Here is a 22,201-nt window from a genome sequence, read left to right as displayed (position 1 = left end):
AGTAGATCCGGGCAGTGCAGTGGAAGTAATGTACCCTGATCTGTATAAGGGGCTGAACTTAAGGCCTGAGAATTTAACAGCTTATGCCTCTCCTCTTATAAGTTTTGAAGGGAAGACTGTTGTACCAAAAGGGCAGATCAAATTACCGATACAGACCAGATCAGATGTGGCGGAGGTAGATTTTATTGTGGTCGATGCCTACTCACCCTACACGGCCATAGTAGCCAGACCTTGGCTCCATGCCCTAGAAGTCGTGTCTTCTACGCTTCACCAGAAGGTAAAATACCCATCCAGAGGCCAAGTGGAAGAAATTCGTGGAGATCAAGCCATGGCTAGGCAATGCATGGTGGTCGCCATCTTGCGCCGGTCCAATGCTGAATCCTCAACTTCTGTGAAGGGCTTATAGCAATCAACCGCCTTAGCAGCATAAGTCAGTGAACTAGTCGAGGAGATAAAATGTGAAAGTTTAGAAAGGGTTGCCGTTGACGATAATCCAGAAAGATTTTTCCAAGTCGGCTCGGAATTACCTCTTCAAGAAAAAGAGGAACTTGTAGGGTTTCTGAGGAGGAACGTTGATGTGTTTACATGAGATGCCTACAATGCCCCGGGGGTTGACCCTAGCCTCATTTGTCACTACCTGAACATTAACTCGTCCTCCATTCCAAAGAAGCAGCTACCTCGACACCTGTCGAAAGAGCATGCCGACGCTGTTAGGGATGAAGTGATGAAGCTGAAAAAGGTAGGGGCCATCAAAGAAGTCTTTTACCCCGAATGGTTGGCAAATACGGTGGTGGTAAAGAAGAAGATAGGGAAGTGGCGAGTCTGCGTAGACTTCACATACTTAAATAAGGCGTGCCCGAAAGACCCGTTCCCGTTGCCTCGAATAGACCGATTGGTAGATGCCATTGTAGGCCACCCCAGAATGAGCTTCCTGGATGCCTTCCAGGGTTATCATCAGATACAACTGGCTCTAGAAGATCAGGAGAAAACGGCGTTCATGACACCCGTCGGAAACTACCACTATAAGGTGATGCCTTTCGGTTTAAAGAATGCAGGGTCAACCTACTAAAGGATGATGACCAGAATGTTCGAACCACAGCTAGGCAAGGCTATTGAAGTCTACATAGACGATATGGTAGTAAAAATTAAAGTGGTGTCCGAGCACATGAAAGACCTTGAAGTCATCTTTGGCATCTTAAGGGAGCACAAGCTGCGCCTCAATGCTTCTAAGTGTTCATTTGGGATCGGATCTGGGAAATTTATGGGCTATATGGTAACCCACAAAGGAATAGAGGTAAGCCCAAACCAAATCAAAGTGATTAATAGCCTACAAACTCCTCAGAACCCGAAAGAAGTACAAAAACTCACTGGTATGATCGCAGCGTTGAATCGGTTCATCTCCCAATCTGCAGACCAATGCTGACCTTTTTACCTCTTGGTGAATAAGTGGAAAGGATTCAAATGGTCCGAGGACTATGTCATAGCCTTCCAGCAACTTAAAGAATACCTGTCCCGGCCACGCATCATGTCCAGCCCTGAGGCCGACGAGGTTTTGTTCGCATACATAGCAGTGGCCTCTCATGCTGTAAGCTTGGTATTAATACGAGTTGATAATGGGATACAGCGACCGGTATATTACGTAAGTAAGGCTGTGTTTGGTTGCCGTAAAACGTTTTCTGGAAAATACATATTTTCCGGAAATGCTAATTTCCGAAAAAGGAAAATATTTTTGTGTGTTTGATTGTATTTCAAAAAATTTTCCGGAAAATATTTTCTGGTGTTTGGAAAAGAAGGAGGAAAACACAAACCCAAAAAAACAAGCCACAACCCAGAAAAATCGCGATCTTGCCGTCTCAACATCGCGGTCTCGCCGTCGACGCTTCGCGAGATCGCGCCGTCGATCGCGATCTTGATCCGGTGCGATCTCGCGAAGGCAAGATCGCGATCGACGACGCGATCTCGCGAACGACGCTTCGCGAGATCGCGCCGTCGATCGCAATCTCGATCCGACGCGATCTCGCGAAGGCGAGATCGCGATCGACGCTTCGCGAGATCGCGATCGACGGCGCGATCTCGCGAAGCGTCGATCGCCGTCGTCGGACTGGTCCGCGCGCGTGGACTGGAGCTCGGACTGGAGATCGGCGCGGACTGGAGCTCGGACTGGTCTTCTCCTCTCGCGCGCGCGCTCTCTCTCTCTCTCTCTCTTTTTCCGGAAATCCTTTGAAGTGAAAATGAAGGCAGAAATTCATTTCCGTGGTCAAACTGAAAATTTCGGTCAACAGGAAATTATTTTCCGGAAAATAATGTTTTCCGTGACAGCCAAACGCACGCATTTTCCGGAAATTGATTTCTGAAAGTGGTTTGAAGCCGATTCAAACGCAGCCTAAATCGTTACATGCCGCTGAAGTGCGCTACTTACCACTGGAAAAGGCAATTCTTGCAGTAGTGCATGCCATGTGGAGTACACTTCTAGGGGCTTTCAATATTAAATATATGCCTAAAACCTCTGTCAAGGGCCAAGTCCTCGAGGATCTGGTCGTTGAATTTGCTGAACCCGCTGTAAAAGCAGTAACCAAGGAGGAAAACATGGATGGAAAATCGATTGGAACAATCTCTGCACAAGGAGCCTCGCGATGGAAGGTCTATGTGGATGGCACGGCAAACCAAAAAGGATCTGGGGTAAGGCTAGTTCTAATATCGCCCAAGAATATTACCATTGAAAAATCATTAAGACTTGGGTTCTCGGCTACAAACAATGATGTTGAGTATGAGGCTTTGCTGCAAGGAATGGTAATGGTGCAAAAAATGGGCGGAAAGGTGATAGAAGCGTTCTCGGACTCCAGACTGGTAGTAGGCCAGGTGAGGGGCAAGTTGGAGGCTAAAGATGCAAGAATGCAGGAATACCTCGGTCGAGTCAAACGCCTACAATCAGACTTTGAATTTTTTAATTTGACGCATGTCTCTAGAAGTGAGAACACACATGCGGATTCGCTGGCCATGCTTGCCACGTCTTCTGCACAGGATCTACCCCAGATGATCCTTGTTGAGGATTTATGCAAGATATGTACAACCATAGAGGATACAGTTCGAATCCATCAAGTCAGAAGGAATCTGAGCTAGATGGATCCCATAGTCAACTTCCTCAAAGATGATATATTACCCAAAGAGAAATTAGAGGCCGAGAAGATACAGAGGAATGCTTCTCGATTCTAGTTGTCATAAGACCATAAGCTATACAAGCGCTCCTACTCTGGGCCATACTTACTATGCATACACCCAAAGGCATCAGAATCATTGCTTAAAGAACTGCATGAAGGAATTTGTGGGAGCCACACGGGAGGGAGATCATTAGCACACAGAGCACTCACCCAGGGATACTGGTGGCCGAACATGCAGAGAGAGGCCCAAGAATATGCAAAGAAGTGTGATCAATGCCAGAGATTTGCCCCAAATATCCACCAGCCGGGGGGAGTCCTTAACCCCCTCTCCAGTCCTTGGCCGTTCGCTCAGTAGGGTCTAGATATTGTTGGTCCTTTCCCGAAAGCAGCAGGGAACAAGCAATACTTAATAGTCAGCACTGATTATTTCACGAAATAGGTAGATGCCGAGCCGTTAGCCAATATCAGGGATGTAGATACAAAGAAGTTCATTTGGAAAAACATCATTATGCGCTTTGGAACTCCTCACACCCTCATCTCTGACAACGGCCTTCAATTTGATAATAAAACCTTCAAGAAATACTGCGGCGACTTTGGAATCACAAACCAATATTCCACTCTAGCCTATCTCCAAGGAAACGGGCAAGCCGAAGCTATGAATAAGGTCATAGTGAATGGGCTGAAAAAGAGATTGGATGATGCAAAAGGAAGGTGGGGTGGAAGAACTACCACACGTCTTATGGACCTACCGAACCACGCCATAACGGTCAACAGGAGAAACCCCTTTTTCAATGACTTATGGGCCTGAAGCTTTGCTTCCCCTGGAAACTAGCTTCCTAATGTTGAAATCCAACACTTTTACCCCAAGGAGTAATGACGAATTGCTAAGGAGGAATCTAGACTTAGCCGAGGAGAAAAGAGAAAGGGCAATGATCCAATTCGCTTATTACCACCAAAAGCTAAAGCAAGGGTACGATACTAATGTAAAACTAAGGCCACTAGGGCCAGGCGACCTCATGATGAGAAGAATTATTGGTAGCGCCAAGAACCCTTCCTGGGGTAAGCTGGGACCCAACTAGGAATGACCATATCGCATCACCTCAGTGGCAGGAATAAGTGCTTATTATCTGGAAGATCTAGACGAGAAAACTATACCTCGCCCATGGAATGTAAACAATTTGAAAAGATATTATTATTAATGAAAACAACTATGCCTATGTTGCATCCTATGATTATCGCGCATTTGTTGACTCACTTCCATCTATCCAAGTTTTAAACAAAACCTAAGTCCTGCATGGCTCCTTGGACCACAGACTTAGGGGAAATTAACAACTTATGGCATCTATCCAAGTTTTAAATAGAACCTAAGTCCTGCATGGCTCTTCGGATCACAGACTTAGGAGAAATTAACAACCTATGACATCTATCCAAGTTTTAAACAGAACCTAAATCCTGCATGGCTCCTCAGACCACAGACTTAGGGGAAATTAACAACTTATGGCATCTATCCAAGTTTTAAACAGAACCTAAGTCCTGCATGGCTCCTCGGACCACAGACTTAGGGGAAATTAACAACTTATGGCATCTATCCAAGTTTTAAATAGAACCTAAGTCCTGCATGGCTCCTCAGACCACAGACTTTGGGGAAATTAATAATTTATGGCATCTATCCAAGTTTTAAATAAAACCTAAATCCTGCATGGCTCCTTGGACCACAGACTTAGAGGAAATTAATAACTTATGGCATCTATACAAGTTTTAAACAGAACCTAAGTCCTGCATGGCTCCTTGGACCACAAACTTAGGGGAAATTAACAACTTATGGCATCTATACAAGTTTTAAATAGAACTTAAATCCTGCATGGCTCCTCGGACCACAGATCTAGGGGAAATTAATAATTTATGACATCTATCCAAGTTTTAAACAGAACCTAAGTCCTTCATGGCTCCTCAGACCATAGACTTAAGGGAAATTAACAACTCGGGACTTTTATCCCATTCTAATGTATGTTCATAGTCAGGCGTGATAGCATTTATTGTTTTAAGTTCATTACATAGTTCTGTTTCTTCTCATTTATTTATTTTGGTAGGGTTGCAAACATCAACTAAAGAAACAATAACATTAACTCGGAACAATATAATAAAATTCCATCAACATCAATCATAAAAAATGAAGAAATGAGCACTTGTATTGATAACCAAAAATAATACAAGAGGTCTATGCAAAAACCCAAAGGCAATACAACTTTCGTCCAAAGCAAAAAAGATAATATTAATAGTAAGGACCCTAGGAACTAAGCCTCAGCAAGAGGATCATACTTTTGCTCTGGCTGAGAAGGAAGAGCATCCTTGGCTTGTGAATCTGCCCCATGGTCTTCAGCCTCAATGATTGCTTCCTTAGCGGGATCCTTGGCCTTGGAGGAGGGTTTCTTTCCCTTACCCTTGCCTCTACCTTTCTCTTCCTCCACATCCTCGACCTGGCCAGAGCCCCCAGCAATTTCAGCTAAGGGAATGGCATCAAGAACGGCGGTAGGCTGCTAAGAAGCTTCAGCAGTATCGGCAGGGATCTCCCGGATCTCTGGAGGGAAGAAGACACTCTCAGGCAATCTCAAGGCAGAATCTGCAGGAATCGCTGCAACATCAAGAGCTTGAGCTCATGAAATACTACAGTAATCCCTGCATACTTCCGATAGCTCCTCAGAAAGTCTAGTCTCAGTCTCCTCCACCCCTAGCTGGTAGGCAGCCCTTTCTTCAGCCTCAGATGCTTCCTTTTCTAGCTGAGCCGCTTCCTTTGTAAGTCGGGCCTCTTCTTGGGCTTTTTGCAACGCAGCCTTGAGATCCAACACGGTTTGCTTTTCAGTGGCAAGGTTGGTCTCAGTCACGTACAGTTTTTGGCGTTAATCTTTGGCTTGACTCTCAGCGTTCTTCAAGCCAGCCTTAGCACTCCTGCGACCTTTCTCAGCCTCTTTGAGCTTCTCAAATAGCTCGTAATGCTCCTGCTTAAGGGTTCCTAGAGCCTTCTCCACCTCGGCACAAGAGAGGGCCTCGACATCAGCTAACTTGCGATTGTTGTGGCAATACTCCTCGGCTACAAACACTTGCTGAGTAATCTGCACAAGAAATGACAAAATGATGTGTTAAAACATGATAGGATCTAATGATCTTACCAAGGAAAAGATGAATTGTCTTACCATCACAAGATCTCTCTTCAGGGATAGGAAGAGCTCGGGCTGTGAAAATCGCCTGTAAGCCTCCATGTCCCTGGGAAGGAGCACGGGCTGCTCTAGGGCTTCAGCTATATAGCCTGCTCGGCCCCTGTTGTACTCTCAGACTGAAGTAGTATAGGGAATGGCGGCTCCGTCCACTTCGAGTTTCGGGCTCCAAGTACGCGGAGTAATGCGCACTTCAGCCCGCTTCATATCTTCTCGACTCTTTACAGATCGAGCCCTTTTGTCCCTATGCTCCCGAGTCATTTTTTGCTGTTTACCCCCCTGGCGAGGACCCACCTCACCTTCCTTGAGGGACTCAGCCGGAATTTTATTCTTCAGGTCGGGATTAACTTTTAAGCCGAGATCAGCAAGGAGTTATGGAGCAACGGGAGAAAGGATAGGGGTCTAGGACTTGAAGGGCACCTTCAATGATTGCCCTTTGCCTCGGGAAGCCATCAACTCTCGCAAACTCTTTCCTTTGTTAGAGGTCATGTTGTCCACCTCCTCGTCTGAAGAGTCGTCCGAGCAGGCAATAACAAGAGGAATGCCAACCACGAAATTCCTATCCTGTTCTCCCTCAGGGTCTGAAAGCTCGATCAAAGGAGCTTTTGGGATATCTTCCTCAAAGTAAAATTCATCTATCTCTTCTTCTAAAGAGAGACGAGAGGACTCAGTCTCCTCCTCAACAAACGCGACGGCCTCAAGATTTTCTTGTGGGGGAGGCAGTGCGGCTGGTTGAAGGTTCTGAAGGACGGGCAAAACCACAGGCGGGAGGTCCCTTCGAGCCAAAAATCCTGGCTTCGACACGTCAATCTTGGCCAACCTTGGACTACCAGCTCTTATAGAATGGCTGACGTCAGTGAAAGCGCGGGATAAAGGCTTGTAACCTAGGATCAAATGAGCATCACGCAGTTGCCCATCCGTATGAATGAAGATCTCCGACCTTAGGAGGTAGTTCGAGGCTTGAACATTCGTAAGACTTAGCCAAGGAGCGACGTGGCGCCTATTTGTAAAACAGCCGAGAAGGAAATTTGTAGTTAAAAAAAAAAGTGTTTGAATCTTCAAATGAAGTAAGACTAAAGGGCTAAACTCCCTTCCCAAGGGATTGATCCTAAAGGTACCGCACCTGGTTCTCCTGCCCGAGTTAAACAATGAAGACCGTCGCTCCACTCCCCCGAGACAATTAGGAATTCATTCTTCATACTCTTATTGGACTTAGGAAGATAGGAAATTAGCCTAACGACCTCGGACCTAGATTTAAGGTAGTACCCCGCCTTGTCAAGATGGTGGCACTCGTATAGGTGGACTACGACGTGCCATGTAAGGCCTAAACCCATCTGCTCATTCAAAACGTCTATGCTACCCAAAACCTTAAATAGGTTGGGAGCGCATTGATGTGGTGTCAATCTATGGTTAAACAGGTAATCCCGAGTAATCCTATGCATGGGAAGTGTCATTCCTCCCTCTATAAAAGAGATCATGGGAATGACGACCTGACCCTCTTCCCTATCAGTCAGCACTAGTTCCAAAGTATCTACTAGACGCTTGATTTTACCCATCTAGACCATTTGATAGGCCGAAAAGGAGGGCCGAGATGAAAATCGAGATTATGAAGAGGAAGGAAAACTTACGGGTGTCCTTACAACAATCTCTAAAGCACTTAGAAATCTTTTCAGGGAAAGACGTCTCACGAAAATAACTACGGAAATTCAAAGGGCTGGACTATTCGTGAATATCTGGGCGTTGGAGTTCTCTGGACTTCTTATATGATAGTAGAGGAGAAAAGCAAAAAAGAGTCTCCTTAGGGTTTTATATAGTAAGGGGAAAAAGAGAAGGTCATTCCCGCTCAAAGATCTAGGAGAAATGTCAACCGTTGGATTTGCGCTTCGCCTTTAGATATGGGAGACATAAAGCCGCTTGGATTAATAAGTAACGCCTTGTAACTTACAACGCGACAAGATCAACTGTTCCCCACACGAGCGAACCGGAAATTAATTGGTCCTACCCCTTCAAAAGTCAAAACCCCGCTTTTCTCCTTAGATGGATATAAAAAACTGGAGTTTTGAGGGGTTATTATGGGGGCTATGGCCCAAAATAATGAGTTGGGCTTTGGGCCCGTCCGAGGAGGCAACGTGGCTCAGCGATCCACGTTTTAAGCCTTATCATGGGGGACAAAGAAAAAAGGTCCGAGGAGGAATTCCTCCTCGGACACTAAAAACCCGGAGCAGAGGTACGTCCAAGCCATTGAAGCCCATCCTCTAAATACGTGAAAATGGTGAAAACACAAAATATCTCAGTAAAAGTTGCCACTACCACATTGAATGCACTACAACTACCTTCCTGACTACATTAATGTGGAGAAGGCCCCTAAACAGTGTTGCCTTGGCCACCGCAACTCACAAAAGACTGAAAGAGGTGTCTGATGGGATGGATGCTCAAGTGGAGGCTTGGATAATCAACAAGTGTAAAGCCCATATGGTAAAGAAGGGTCTATATAATATATAGAAACCCCCAAAAGGAGGGGGGATAGAAAAAAGAGGCAAGAATACTGTGGCATTCAAAAAAATCCTAATGTACTGGTCTGAATACATAAATATAACTTTGAATCTCTTCGGACTAGAAGATTTTTCAACGTAATGGTTTTTGTTCTTACTCATGTGTACCTTTGTCCCATGCAAGTCTCTGTCTAACTTATCTAATCTTAGTTCTTAAACCCATACTCTACTAAATTCATTGTGTTGGGCTTTTTGGATCAAAACTTCACACAATTGGGATTTAGGCTCCAAAAATTGTCTTCCCACACATATAATTTCAAAGTTATTGTGTGTACCTTTTAAAAAAAAAATAATATTTAGGTATAATTTAACTTACTTCGTTGAATAAAAAAAGATAAAATAAAATATTGATTGAAAAAAATAATTGTTCATTGAATTCGGAAAAAAAAATGATTGAAATAGATGGTGTTTACTTTTCCAGTTTTGATTTTTGATTTTTTTTATAAAAAAGTTAGTGCCTGCGGTTAAGATTAAATTGGGTTTTCTCATTGCTTTATTTATTTATTATATGAGCTAAAGGCATGATATTTATGTTTACTAAAAGTATCTTATTATTACATTGAAATAATATGTTTATCCTTCTTTTTTCTAGCAATAAGATGTTGTAAATGTGTTTTAAAAAAACAAGTTGTTGTAAATGTAATTTTATTTTATAAAGGTAAGAATTAAGAACAATAAATTGATTGCCGTAGTGATAATGAAGGAATTGAACTAGATAAGGACTTTCTTTTTTAAACTCTTCTATAAAAAAAATAAAAAATAAAAAAGAGAGAGAGAAAAAAGAAGAAGAAGGGGTTAAGTGAATTTGAGTCGCTTGACCCCGAATGAAAGCAAACAAAAATGGGGAAATATCAAAATAACATAGGGCCATGAATTGATCAATAAGTTAAAAATATGTTACTTTCTCAACAAAAAGCGAAGTCAAATTTCTGCTTTCGTATTATTAGCTTTTTTTTCTTCAGTTTATTACATAATCTACTGATTTGATTAAACTGAGTTTTGAAAATTGGGTCTCATAAATTTTCTTTTCAAGTTCTGGGTGTCGATATATTTGAATTATGGTCGAATTGGGTGTGATTAGGGCCCTAACTAACGCTCACATTTGCAAAAAAATTTTGGATCTTTAAATTGTATGGTTTTATTAGTTATAATTATGTGACTGACATTGCAGACGATGTCTAGTCCAGGTATGATGAAGATTGAAGGTATGAAGAACATGAGGCCTGATGACTTGAAAATGGCTGCAGAGCAGTTGATCTCAAATCATGCTCTAATAATTATTGATCAACGATCGATTTCATATCCGGCTCTTTACTTTATAAATTAGTTTGGTCATTTATTATGTCAATTGAATTGATGATTGAACCTGCTTGTCAATGTTTGTGAACGACATTTTCCCCTCTTTTAAAACACTTTTGATCTTATTTAATATAGTATTTTTATATTTTCTGTGTTTTTGGATAAAAGAGACATAAAAATTGAGCAAAATTACATATTTAACCCTTTTTTTAACAAAGGTAGATTACAAAACTCTAACTGAACTAATCTCAAGTGAATAAAATATCAAATTTCAAACCATAAGTAAGTAATTTAAATTTCGATCAAACCACATAGGGATAAAATATAATTTTCCCTTAAAGAAATGTTACTAGAAGCCTAATAGTTGACAAATCTAAATGTATTTATTAATGCATAGTTAATATATTCAGCTATAAAATATAACTGTCAAAAATAAAACACGTTACTTTATAAAACTTTTGTAATATTCCTATCATCACTTTTAACAATTCGTTTAATTTTGAAGTTTCAGTCTTTTTAGATACATTAAAGTCATTAAGGGCAGGCAGTGGCAACCTTTTTTTTTTTTTTTTGAGAAAGAGGCAGTGGTAACCTGCATATGCAATATTATGCTATTAACTCTTTCCCCCACAATGTTCATCTTTCAATTTGTGATAAATTGATTAATCTCTTGCAGAGATTCAAATAAAAGCATTGAAGTAAAAAGGAGTAGCTGACTGCACTAGGCTATTCCCCACTCCACATACACTAGTATTCTATCAAAATTCCAAAAAAAAAAAAAATATATATATATATATATATATTGTCATTCCAATGAGCACACCACAACATAAATAACCCACCAATAGACAGGGAAATGGGAAAACCTACTCTGGACTTCTTAAGTAAAATTGGGTTTGTCCTACAATTATTCGTCAACATTCAAATCTTCTCTCGTTTAGCAAGTCACTGCCCTCTAGTTATCCTCAGATAGCACAGAAAGAATCCATAAACTAAGGGGGGGAAAAATAAGTATAAAAAGGCTGTAGGAGGCTATCATTCTAACGCATCCTACCAAGATTCAAAATTGGGTACAATCAGATAATTTACAAACAAGGATGAAATCTAATCAGGACAAAGACAACTTTGTGAACTTGGTGAACCAAACTATCAGCATTGAGATTTTCCAGCCCAAAAAGAGGCAAACCTGCAAGCAGAAAAAATAATCATGAATCAGTCATGGTTGATGTATGATACCCTATTTTAAGTTCCAAGCATACATTGCCTCTCCTTTTTGACGAAAAACAAATAGCAACTAGCCTTCATATCGAAGTGGAATACATTCAAGAAAAATTATTGGACAGAAAAAGAAACCCCAAAAACTGGAATGAAAGTGACACACATGATCTTCTGAACAGTCAAACTTGTCACAACAATATCAAACCATCCAATTTATAGGCCTCAAAAATACAGCCCAAATTTAGGACAAGCCTGACATATGTAAACAGGATCAGTTCAGGCAACAAGAATAATTACTTCTCATTCTTTAATGCAAGTATTTCTCTAGTGCATCAATTTACCTATCTGGCGAAATCGGTGTTGTACCCAAGATTAAACAGCATATTCCTTCGAGCCTCTGTACCCATTCGAATCTTGAACTTTCTAGCCAGGGCCTCAACTTGGTCGTCACTCTCATAGTCCATCTCACGCATACAACGCCTTCTGACCTTTTTAAGTGATTCTTTTGATGGTACAAATCCAGCAGTTACCTACCCATTTACACATGCATTAGCTTTTTTTCCAGAGATGAGAAACTGAATGTTATAAACAAAAACCAAATTATAATTTATAAAAAAAAAAATGCAGTTACCTTCTCGTCAATCACAGAGAGAGCAGCTTTTGGATCTCGGTTGATGAGATGGGCATCAACAAGCAATGAATATGACATAGCATTTGGTTTAACACCCAAACCTACTAAGTGCTCAAACACCCTCGAAGCTTCAAATGTCTGCCAAAGAACCAGAAAATTAACTCAGCAAGGTGTTTGTAACATTGTATACTGTGTGTGTGTTTCTCATGCATATGCCAGCCTTTGACTGTGCATCAAGGCCCTTCTGCAACACATGGGCATAAACATGGACCCCAAAGAAATACAACTTTTCACTTGCCCCTTAATCAGGAACATACAATTCGTTAATCCTATGAAACCACCATTAACTAGCTACAAATCCTCATCCAGCAACTCAAAACTAGGCACTAGCAGATGAAGGGGAGGGTTATAACATGCATGTCTGTGTGTGTCTGGGAGGAAGAGAGAGAGAGAGAGTCCTACCTTCTTGAGCCTCCCAAATGCAAACATCAGAGCGTTATATGAATGAATATTAGGGGTCAATCCAAAAGAGGAACCAATGGCCTCAAAAGTTTGGTAGGCACGATCAAGGTCCCATATATTTGCACAACCCAAAATTATGCAATTTAGAGCAGCAACAGACTTGTAGGGAGGATCAGCACGGCTTAAATTCTCCAGTTGAAAATACACCTGAGGAACATCATAACAAATACAGATCAGAAAGAAGCTGCAAATGAATGAGTAGACACGTAAAATATTCGGATCCTAATTTTTAAACCAAAATAAAGCACATGTTGCATATAGAGTCTCTACAGGAAAAGCATACTTGAGATAAAATCCCATCAACTGTCTCTCTCTTGCTGCTACTAATAGTATTATCTTGACACAAGATTCTTGAGATACAATAAATTGGTCCTTAATGAGAAGAATTAACAAAATTAACATAATGGAATGAATCAAAGTCAAAACTGTGTGAAGCCAAGCACTCAAACAGTCTTCTCATGAGACTTCTAAAGTATTTGGCATGAAAAATATAGTTGGTTATCTCCTGATAAGCGAAAAGCATACACACAGGAACACAGAGAGGTGCAGGAAGGGATTGATATGAGTCATATTTTTTCTGATGCATTAATGTTCAAAGGGCTTTTAACTTTATCCAAAAAAGAAGTTGGGCTTTTAGAAGGAAAGAAAACAAAAGGTGATCCCCAGTGCACGTGGCTCCCACTTCTACAAGGTTTGGGAGAGGCTAGAAAGCACGGACGCGGCTGGGAGGGTGGCGCACCCGAGTCCGACGCGGCGCGACGCGGGACGCGGCGTCCGACGCGGTTGACCGCGAGTCCGGCCGCGTCTGAGTTTTTTTTTTTTTTTTTTTCTCGGATTCGAGCCGAATCGGCTGGATTCGCGCCGACGCGGCTCGATTCGCGCCGAATCGGCTTCGATTCGCGCCGAATCGGGCCGATTTCGGCCAGAATCAGGCCGTATCGGCAATATCGGGTCGTATCGGCCGGCGACCGATACGGCCGATACGGCCGAAATCGGCCGAAATAGGCCGAAACAGGCCGAAATTGGCCTTAAAACTCGCCGGAGAAGCCGAAATTCTGACCTCAGATGTGTTTTTTTGCCTTCTTCTTTCTTTGTTTTATGAATCAAGTATATTAATGTGTTTTTTAAGAATATTTTAATAGTAAAAATATATAGAAAATATAAATAAAAATATTTTTAATAATTTTTTAATCGCCGAGTCCCGCCGCACCCGCACCCTACTTTTTCAAAAATTGCCGAGTCCCGCACCCGCACCCGCACCCGAGTCCCGAAACGCACCCGTGCTTCATAGGGGAGAGGTGATCACTAGGCAACCTTTACCAAGTAAATAAAACATCCAAAGTGATTATTATCATCAATTTGCAGAAACTCAAGAATAGTACAATAATGCAGATTTATCGAACTGCAGATTATAATTATGTAAAACTTTAACTAATAGATAGACCATAAAAAGTAATGTACTACCAGAGAGTGCTTATTAATAATTCTTAAAGTTTGAAAGACATACTGAATCCAAAGTCTCAAAACCCTTTTTGGAACATGCCATGACCAATGGATTTAAAGAGGTAAAGGGAGAGAACATTTCTTCTTCTGCTTCTTTATCAGAATTTCCATAAGTTGCCTCAAATTCATTTAAAGTACTAAAAGCTCTTTGTAGATTGCCCAATGATGCAAGGGCATATATCTTCCCAATGTAAGATTCTGGGTTAGGGGCCTTGTTTTGACGCAAGGAACGTCGTAGGATTGCCCATGATGCATCCAATAGAGAAGAGCTGTAGGTTCTACCAGCAGCTCCAAGTGCTGACACAACTAATCCTTCATCTACTGAAAGCATAACAGCTGGCCTTGCTTGCTCACCCCGAGCAATCCATTTGGCCATAAATTCCAGGGCATAGAATGCTAACTTGCTATTATCCTCTTGCATTGCAACTTCTGCAATATAGTTGCACATGTTCCAGGCAGGACAAAGAGCCTTGTTCTGATCCATTGTCTGACAACGCCAATAGAAAAAGCCACATGTTAGAAACATTGGAGGATAAGTGCACTCCTACATGGAATATTCTAAGAAGTAACCATATCAGTCATGTACCTTACACCTTTCAATAATTGAGACCAATGTATCCAGCCGGCCCTGATTGGCACAGCTCCGCACACATTCAGTGAACACCCTCGTTGACAACATATAACCAGATTTTAAACCCATATCTATATACTTCAAGGCAGCATCAATCTCATCCGTCATAAATAGCATGCCAACAACTAAGTCATATGACTCATCATCAGGAAGAGATTCTTTCCCTGTCTGCAGCATCCTGATAAACATTAAGTGAAGAGTGATTCATTATAAAGTCAATGCATGTCAGCTTACACACCTATAAGTACTTACATGTGTATCAAGGATGTTATCTCTAAAGGATGAAAAGAAAGGAAATCCTTCAAGCAGTACTTTAGTAATCAAATTTTTACATGCATTAGCCAGAAAATGTGTTCACACAATACAAAGTACAAACATTGACGCAAGCAAAGTTGGTTTAAGTTAATTCATTTAATTTTAGAGTTGAGCTATTTCTGTGAATTCATGGATATCTAGAAATGATAGCATTTATGGACCATTAGGTCTTGTTTCGGATTCTTTTATTGGGCTTTTTTTGTGGGTTTTAATAACTTGGGCTTAGTAATTAACACCCATAGGGTCCAGGTCTTATAAGTCCCCGCCCCCCTGACTGGTATCCAAGTCTTGTTAGCGTTAGGCTGAGTTGTCCATGTATGTATTCGGCATAAAACAAAGTTTTACAAGATTTTCACCAATATGCTATTCGGGATTTTCATGATGCAAGCCTACTTTGAAATCTTTGCAACCAAAAATTGATTTCCCAACCTTACAACTCTACAGCTCATACAATAAAAACCTTTGTATGACCCATTTTATAAGCCTCCAAACCCACAAACCTGGCCTGCTACAGTTCCCAATTAGCTGTTCATAGGGCATTTACGATTTTCTTCCTTTTCTTACCTTTTTTGAGACCCAAAATACACCCCTCCCATTACTCTATGATTGAATCATAGAAATATTTTTGATAGGTATTGAACCCTAGAAATATCCAGCACCAAATAGTATCCTGTGAACTTTAATCCTGTTTCCAGCCCCTTACAACCTCCAAACTCAAACTTCATTAGTCTGATACAAACCATAACCCAAGAGATATCTGGTACCTGATGTTAAATCAGATTAGGCATCAAATCCCTTTGTTCTAATTCTATGTCAAACTTGATGCCAGACAATGCCACAAACTCCCATTTCAGGAACACCCCAAGGGACACAGCACAATGCAAAATCTAAACAAACAGTGTATAAATTTTGACACAAGACAAATAGTCTTTCTGGATTAATGAAGCACAATGCAGTCACTTCCTTGAAGGATCCTTGCACTCTATTGTAATAAATACTTCTGGGCTTCCAAATTGTTTGTCTGATGATTGTACTCTTTACTTATTCAATGTTTATAAAAACAAAAAAGTCCATCCTCTACATACTAACTACAAAAACCAAGTCTTAGTCCCAAAATTTTGAAGTCAGATATGGATCCTTGGAAGACTAGTAGGAGTCAGCCACATGCATTCTTTTATGTCATTCTATTCTATCCGAAATCATATTCTCTACTAAGGGACTAGTTCCTAAGGGGATTCCCCTTGGTCTAATTCCACGCCTTACAACAAAAGGGTTACTTTCTTATGTCTTTGACATACTAAGCAAAGAATACTGCACTAAACCACTACCTAGCATTTCATTTCTGAGAACAACGACGGTCATAAATTCATAATCACATACATTCCATCACATTACTAAATATGGAAAGAAAACTGAATTTTTATTGGCAAGTAACCGATTTTACCCTCCACCTTGCTCTTCTTACTAGACCAAAGATATGTCATTTGAGCTAGAAAACTAGAAAATCATGCAAGACACGCATGCCCACATACAAAAATCTTCCAAACACGTTCTACATTTGTCTCACACATACAGACAAGTGGACCCACGTTTCCAAATACAAAAATCATGGAATCCCACATTCAAAAAACGAATCCAAACTTAATCCAGCCCACATTTCTCACAGGCATTTCAACAAACACATAACATTACATTCCAAAATGAAACCTTTCGGAAAAATAAAACAAAGAAGGACAAACCTTTCGAGCAATTTAGTCGAGGCAACAGTCTCCCTAGCCTTATACATAGCCTTGAGAACCAAATTAAACGACGCGGTGTTAGGCACAACATCATAATCCTCCATCTGAGCCACGAGATCAAGCAACTCGGCCGCCGAAGCATTGGTCATCAAATTAGCCCTCAAGTAATGGTTGTAAAGCCCCACATCGGGCTTATTCGGCTTCCCGGCCCGATCCAAGGACCGAATCCAAAACTCAAACAGCTGCTTCATCTCGCCCCAGCGCTGCGAAGCCATCCATTCGGCGAACACGTTCATCATGCTCTCGCCATCTAGGGTTTGGGAGAGTGCTTGGATGCGAGAGTTCGGGGATTGCGCGAGAAACCCCAGGGGCATGAGGGACTGAGTCAGGGATAGCGAGTTGGGCGAGTTGGCGATTGGGCTGCGCCAGTTCTCGTTGTAGAGTGGGCTACCTGAAGCTGGGTTTGGTGGTAGAGGTGTTGCTGTTGGTGTTGGTGGTGGTGGTGGTGGTGACGGTGGCGAGGGCGAGTCAGACTGAGTTGACTCGGCGAGTTGGGGTTCTTGGGAGAGAAATGTGAAGGTGGTGATGGATTTGGTGGTGGAGGATTTGAAGAGGGTTCGGGTTCGAGTTAGGATCGCCATTTGAGAAGCCATTGATGAGAGAGAAAGAGAGAGACGGAGACAGGGTTTAAGGTTTCAGTTTGTGAGTGTTTTCATTTCAATTTTCAAACCAGTTTGAGATGCTTGGTTTTTGTTTTAGGGTTTTTGAGATTTCTTTAGTTCTGTTCTGTGTGAGTGAGTGAGAGTGACAGAATGAGAGACTAAGAGAGATTTTCGGATGGGTGTGATATGGTAATTTTGTGTGTGACAAGGGGTATTTTGGATATTATGAGGAAATGGAGGGTCACTTGGAAAACGGCTTAGCTGAAATTGAAACTTTTAACCGAAAAATAAAATTAAAAATTAGCTGAAATAATATAACGAAACTTAGAAATAATACCAAAAGGTAACATGAGGCTCATGAATAATAGTAAAAATAAAATAAATAATAAAATAAGCTGTCCAATATAGGCTTACCCTAAATGCACCTTAAGTGACTTTTTTTTGGGAAGTTTTTCCCTTTTTTTGGGTCTATTGGGTTATGATATATAAAAATCAAAGCATAGTAGAATGCCGACGAAGTCCCAAGATTGCATTGAAAGCTCTTTTAGTAGGAATGTCCATTGGACAACTCATAATCCGACCCAACGAGGCTTTGGCAAACGAATTGAGCCTCTTTCCATTTATAATATCTTGGATTTAATTTAGCATATAAATTGCGGAGTTGATTAGAGTAGAGTGACTTTTTTGTCTTGGCATTACCATAAGAGCATCCTAATCGTTAAATCTGAGATTGCAAGCAGAGGAACTTGTGAGCCATAACTATTATCCCTTCACTACGAGAACACTAGTGGAATTCATTGTTGAACTGGGAGAGTGGGACATTTCCTAAACGCTTTCTATTGCGAGGTTCAAATGTAGTACCTCGATTTGGGAGTATACTCAATAACCAATACACTACTATCCTAAATAAAAAGATTGTACACTTTCTCTAAAAGTAACAAATATTTATTTGCTTTGCCACTTTAGAAAAATCATTTTGCCTACAATGTACAATTTACATTCCACTAACACTGCTCATGTAAACTAATAATTGTACTTAAAGATATACTTAGTGTACCACGGTTTATCCTTTTAAATAAGAGATAGTAATAAATAAATAAATAAAACTGATCTTTATCGATTTCGTGAAAATTAATCAGTATTTTTCCTGTTTGAATTTCAAAAACAAATAGAGACTATTTCAAAAACAAATAGAGATTATGTCTCCTTATTCTTTCTTTGGATAGTTTGCTTGGGCCTAAGTTTTGAATGGACACTTCCATAGACATTAACAAATTTCAGAGAGCTCCAAGCACCAAGGCCGAAGAACTCATTAAGCTTCATAAACCTAAGATGGTATGGGCTGGGCTCATTTGGTGGAACTTGTGACTAACTCACTTTTATTTCTTTGTTCAATGATATAATCATATAACTCTATTGGAAGAGTCAATTCTATAGGGATGGCTACAAGGAACTTGATTTGCTAATTCTGAATATTGGCAAGGCCTCAATCAGGTTTTGAATTTGAATACCAAACTACCTACTGCATTAGCATTGGTACTGCTATATTGCTATTTTTAGCACTATCAATACTAAAAATTAAAAAGCATGCTGTAATGGGGGAGGGAAAGCCAAAAAATTTGGCTATTGGTGAAAAAAAAATATTTTATTAAAAGTTATATTATTTTATTGTGTTAGTAACTTTTTTTTTTTTTGAAAATGCATTGTGTTGGTAACTTGGTGGTGGTAGTTGTTTATTGTAGTAAATATATTATTTTATTGTTTATATTATTTTATTGTGTTGAATGCTAAAATAAAACCACTGATGTTGGGTGTTTTGTAAAGTGAGATGACAAAATAGATAAAGTAGACTTTTGTGGTGCTTAATTGCTAAAATTTTGACACCATTAATGCTAATGCTCTTAGTGAAACAGCCTTCTAGGCTTCTAGCCATTTGGGCTAATATCCAATCTTTATGGTTGAACAATAACTTAGGCCACAGTCGAGGCTTGCAAAAATGCAAGTCAAAACCTCAATGCAAATTTGCTTATATTAGAGCATACGTATTAGTTCGTGCAAAATTTTCTATCTATTTTAGTATAAAAACCTACTTTTTTTATTTTACACAACCACTTTTCAAAACACTCCACATCAGGTTATTTATTTTACACCACATTTTATTAAAATATTAATTTTTTATTATTCTCCCAAATCATTTCTCTCCCCCTCAGCCAAAAACCAACCCCAATTTGCACACATACCGCCCCTTCAAGGATAAAACGGAGAGTCCAACTCTAAATCAACCTTTGTAATGGATAAAGATGCAGTCGGTTCTTATCTCAAATTCACATTGAGGATAAAGATAACTTCAAATGATGTATTTCAAATATTTGTATTCAAATAATTTGTTGCATACGATCTCACAGCCCTATCAATCAAAATTTCCTGCAAAACCCATCTAAAAAATCAAATCTTACACAAAATTTCCAAAAAATCTTAAATAAAACCCAGCTTCTCAAATATCAAAACCTAAAACCCATCTTTTTAAGATTCTCAAATATCAAGACCCAGCTTCTGCGTTTCTAGCAAAACCCAAAACACAACAAAATTTCCAACAAATCATACCCAAACCCAATGATTTGAGGTTATATACTATGGGAAAGAGAGAAACTGCAAACTCTAAAAATCACTCATCCACCTAAGGGGGTGATATGGTAATTTTGTGTGTGATAAGGGGTATTTTGGATATTATGAGGAAATAGAGGGTCCATTGGAAAACAGCTTATTTAGCTGAAACTAAAAACTTTTTGCCGAAAGATAAAACTAAAAGTTAACTGAAATAATACAACGGGACTCATAAATAGTACCAAAAAGTAACATGAGACTCATGAATAATAGCAAAAATAAAATAAATAGTAAAACAAGCTGTCCAATATAGGCTTACCTTAAATGCACCTGAAGTGAGTTTTTCCCTTTTTATGGGTCTACTAGGCTGTGATATAAAAAAACAAAGCATAGTAGAATGCCAATGATGTCCTAAAGCTGCATTGAAAGCTCTTTTAGTAGGAATGTCCATTGGACAGCTCATAATCCGACCCAACAAGGCTTTGGCAAAAGAATTGAGCCTCTTTCATTTATAATATCTTGGATTTAATTTAGCACATAAATTGCGGAGTTGATTAGAGTAGAGTGACTTTTTTTGTCTTGGCGTTACCATAAGAGCATCCTAATCGTTAAATTTGAGATTGCAAGCAGAGGAACTTGTGAGCCATAACTATTATCCCATCACTATGAGAACACTAATGGAATTCATCATTGAACTAGGAGAGTGGGATATTTCCTAAACACTTTCTATTGCGAGGTTCAAATGTAGTAACTCGATTTGGAAGCTCAATAACCAATACACTACCACCCTAAATAATAAGATTGTACACTTTCTCTAAAAGTAACAAATATTTATTTGCTTTGCCACTTTAGAAAAATCATTGTGCCTACAATGTACAATTTACATTCCACTAACACTACTCATGTAAACTAATAATTGTACTTAAAGATATACTCAGTGTGCCACGGTTTATCCTTTTAAATAAGAGATAGTAATAAAAATATAAATAAATAAAACTGATCTTTATCGATTTCGTGAAAATTAATCAGTATTTTTCCTATTTGAATTTCAAAAACAAATAGAGATCATGTCTCCTTATTCTTTCTTTGGATAGTTTGCTTGCGCCCAAGTTTTGAATGGACACTTCCGTAGACATTAACAAATTTCAGAGAGCTCCAAGCACCAGGGCCGAAGAACTCATTAAGCTTCATAAACCTATGATGGTATGGGCTGGGCTCATTTGGTGAAACCTGTGACTAACTCACTTTTATTTCTTTGTTCAATGATATAATCATATAACTCTATAGGAAGAGTCAATTCTACCGGGATGGCTACAAGGATCTTGATTTCCTAATTCTGAATATTGACAAAGCCTCAATCAGATTTTGAATTTGAATACCAAACTACCTACTGCATTAGCATTGGTGGTGCAAAAAATTCATACACCACCAATACCAAAAACTAAAAAGCATACTACAATAGTGGATGGAAAGCCAAAAAATTTGGCTATTGGTGAAAAAAAACAATATTTTATTAAAAGTTATATTATTTTATTGTGTTGGTGCCTTGGTGGTGGTAGTTGTTGTTTATTGTAATAGATATATTATTTTTATTGTATTGTTTATATTATTTTATCGTGTTGAATGCTAAAATAAAACCACTGATGTTAGTTTCTAAAAAAAAAAAAAAGTTTGTCAAAAAAAAAAAAAAAACCACTGATGTTGAGTGTTTTGTAAAGTGAAGTGGTAAAATAGATAAAGTAGACTTTTGTGATGCTCAAGTACTAAGTTTTTGGCACCACTAATGTTGATGCTCTTAGTGAAACAACCTTCTAACCATTTGGGCTAATATCCAATCTTTATTATTCTCATACCGCCATTTCAAGGATAAAATGGAGATTCCAACTCTAAATCAACCTTTGTAAGAGCATTCACATCCCAAAATTCTATCACATCCTATTTTACCATTCCAAAAAACTATTTTATCAATTATACCATACCATTTTATAATACTCTTAGCAACCTAACTTTTATTTTACAATACAACACATTATAATAATATTTCTACACAATAAAATAATATATCCCAAAACCCAAATAAAAACAAAAATTCAAAATCCAAAAACCTGTGAGAGAGAGAGAGAGGAATTGATAAAGTAAGTGAATAAAATATTAA

The 22,201-nt window shown here is 39.6% G+C and overlaps 1 protein-coding gene across 1 annotated transcript; it reads right to left on the bottom strand.

Annotated features, from left to right (window-relative positions):
* Positions 1–11,051: 11,051 nt before the first annotated feature.
* LOC115978939 (pentatricopeptide repeat-containing protein At1g26460, mitochondrial-like) lies at positions 11,052–17,554 on the bottom strand. The gene is made up of 7 exons (XM_031100865.1): positions 16,781–17,554; positions 14,682–14,904; positions 14,100–14,582; positions 12,533–12,739; positions 12,071–12,208; positions 11,781–11,969; positions 11,052–11,407 (listed from the first exon to the last, which is right to left on the bottom strand). The coding sequence occupies exons 1-6, from the start codon at positions 17,431–17,433 to the stop codon at positions 11,781–11,783; spliced, it is 1,893 nt and encodes a 630-aa protein (XP_030956725.1). The 5' UTR covers positions 17,434–17,554; the 3' UTR covers positions 11,052–11,407.
* Positions 17,555–22,201: the final 4,647 nt, after the last annotated feature.

Source organism: Quercus lobata, chromosome 3 (genome assembly GCF_001633185.2).
Source record: "Quercus lobata isolate SW786 chromosome 3, ValleyOak3.0 Primary Assembly, whole genome shotgun sequence".
NCBI classification, from domain to species: domain Eukaryota; kingdom Viridiplantae; phylum Streptophyta; class Magnoliopsida; order Fagales; family Fagaceae; genus Quercus; species Quercus lobata.
Note: the sequence above shows the minus strand (reverse complement) of the source record. Positions and strands in the feature narration are given on the sequence as shown.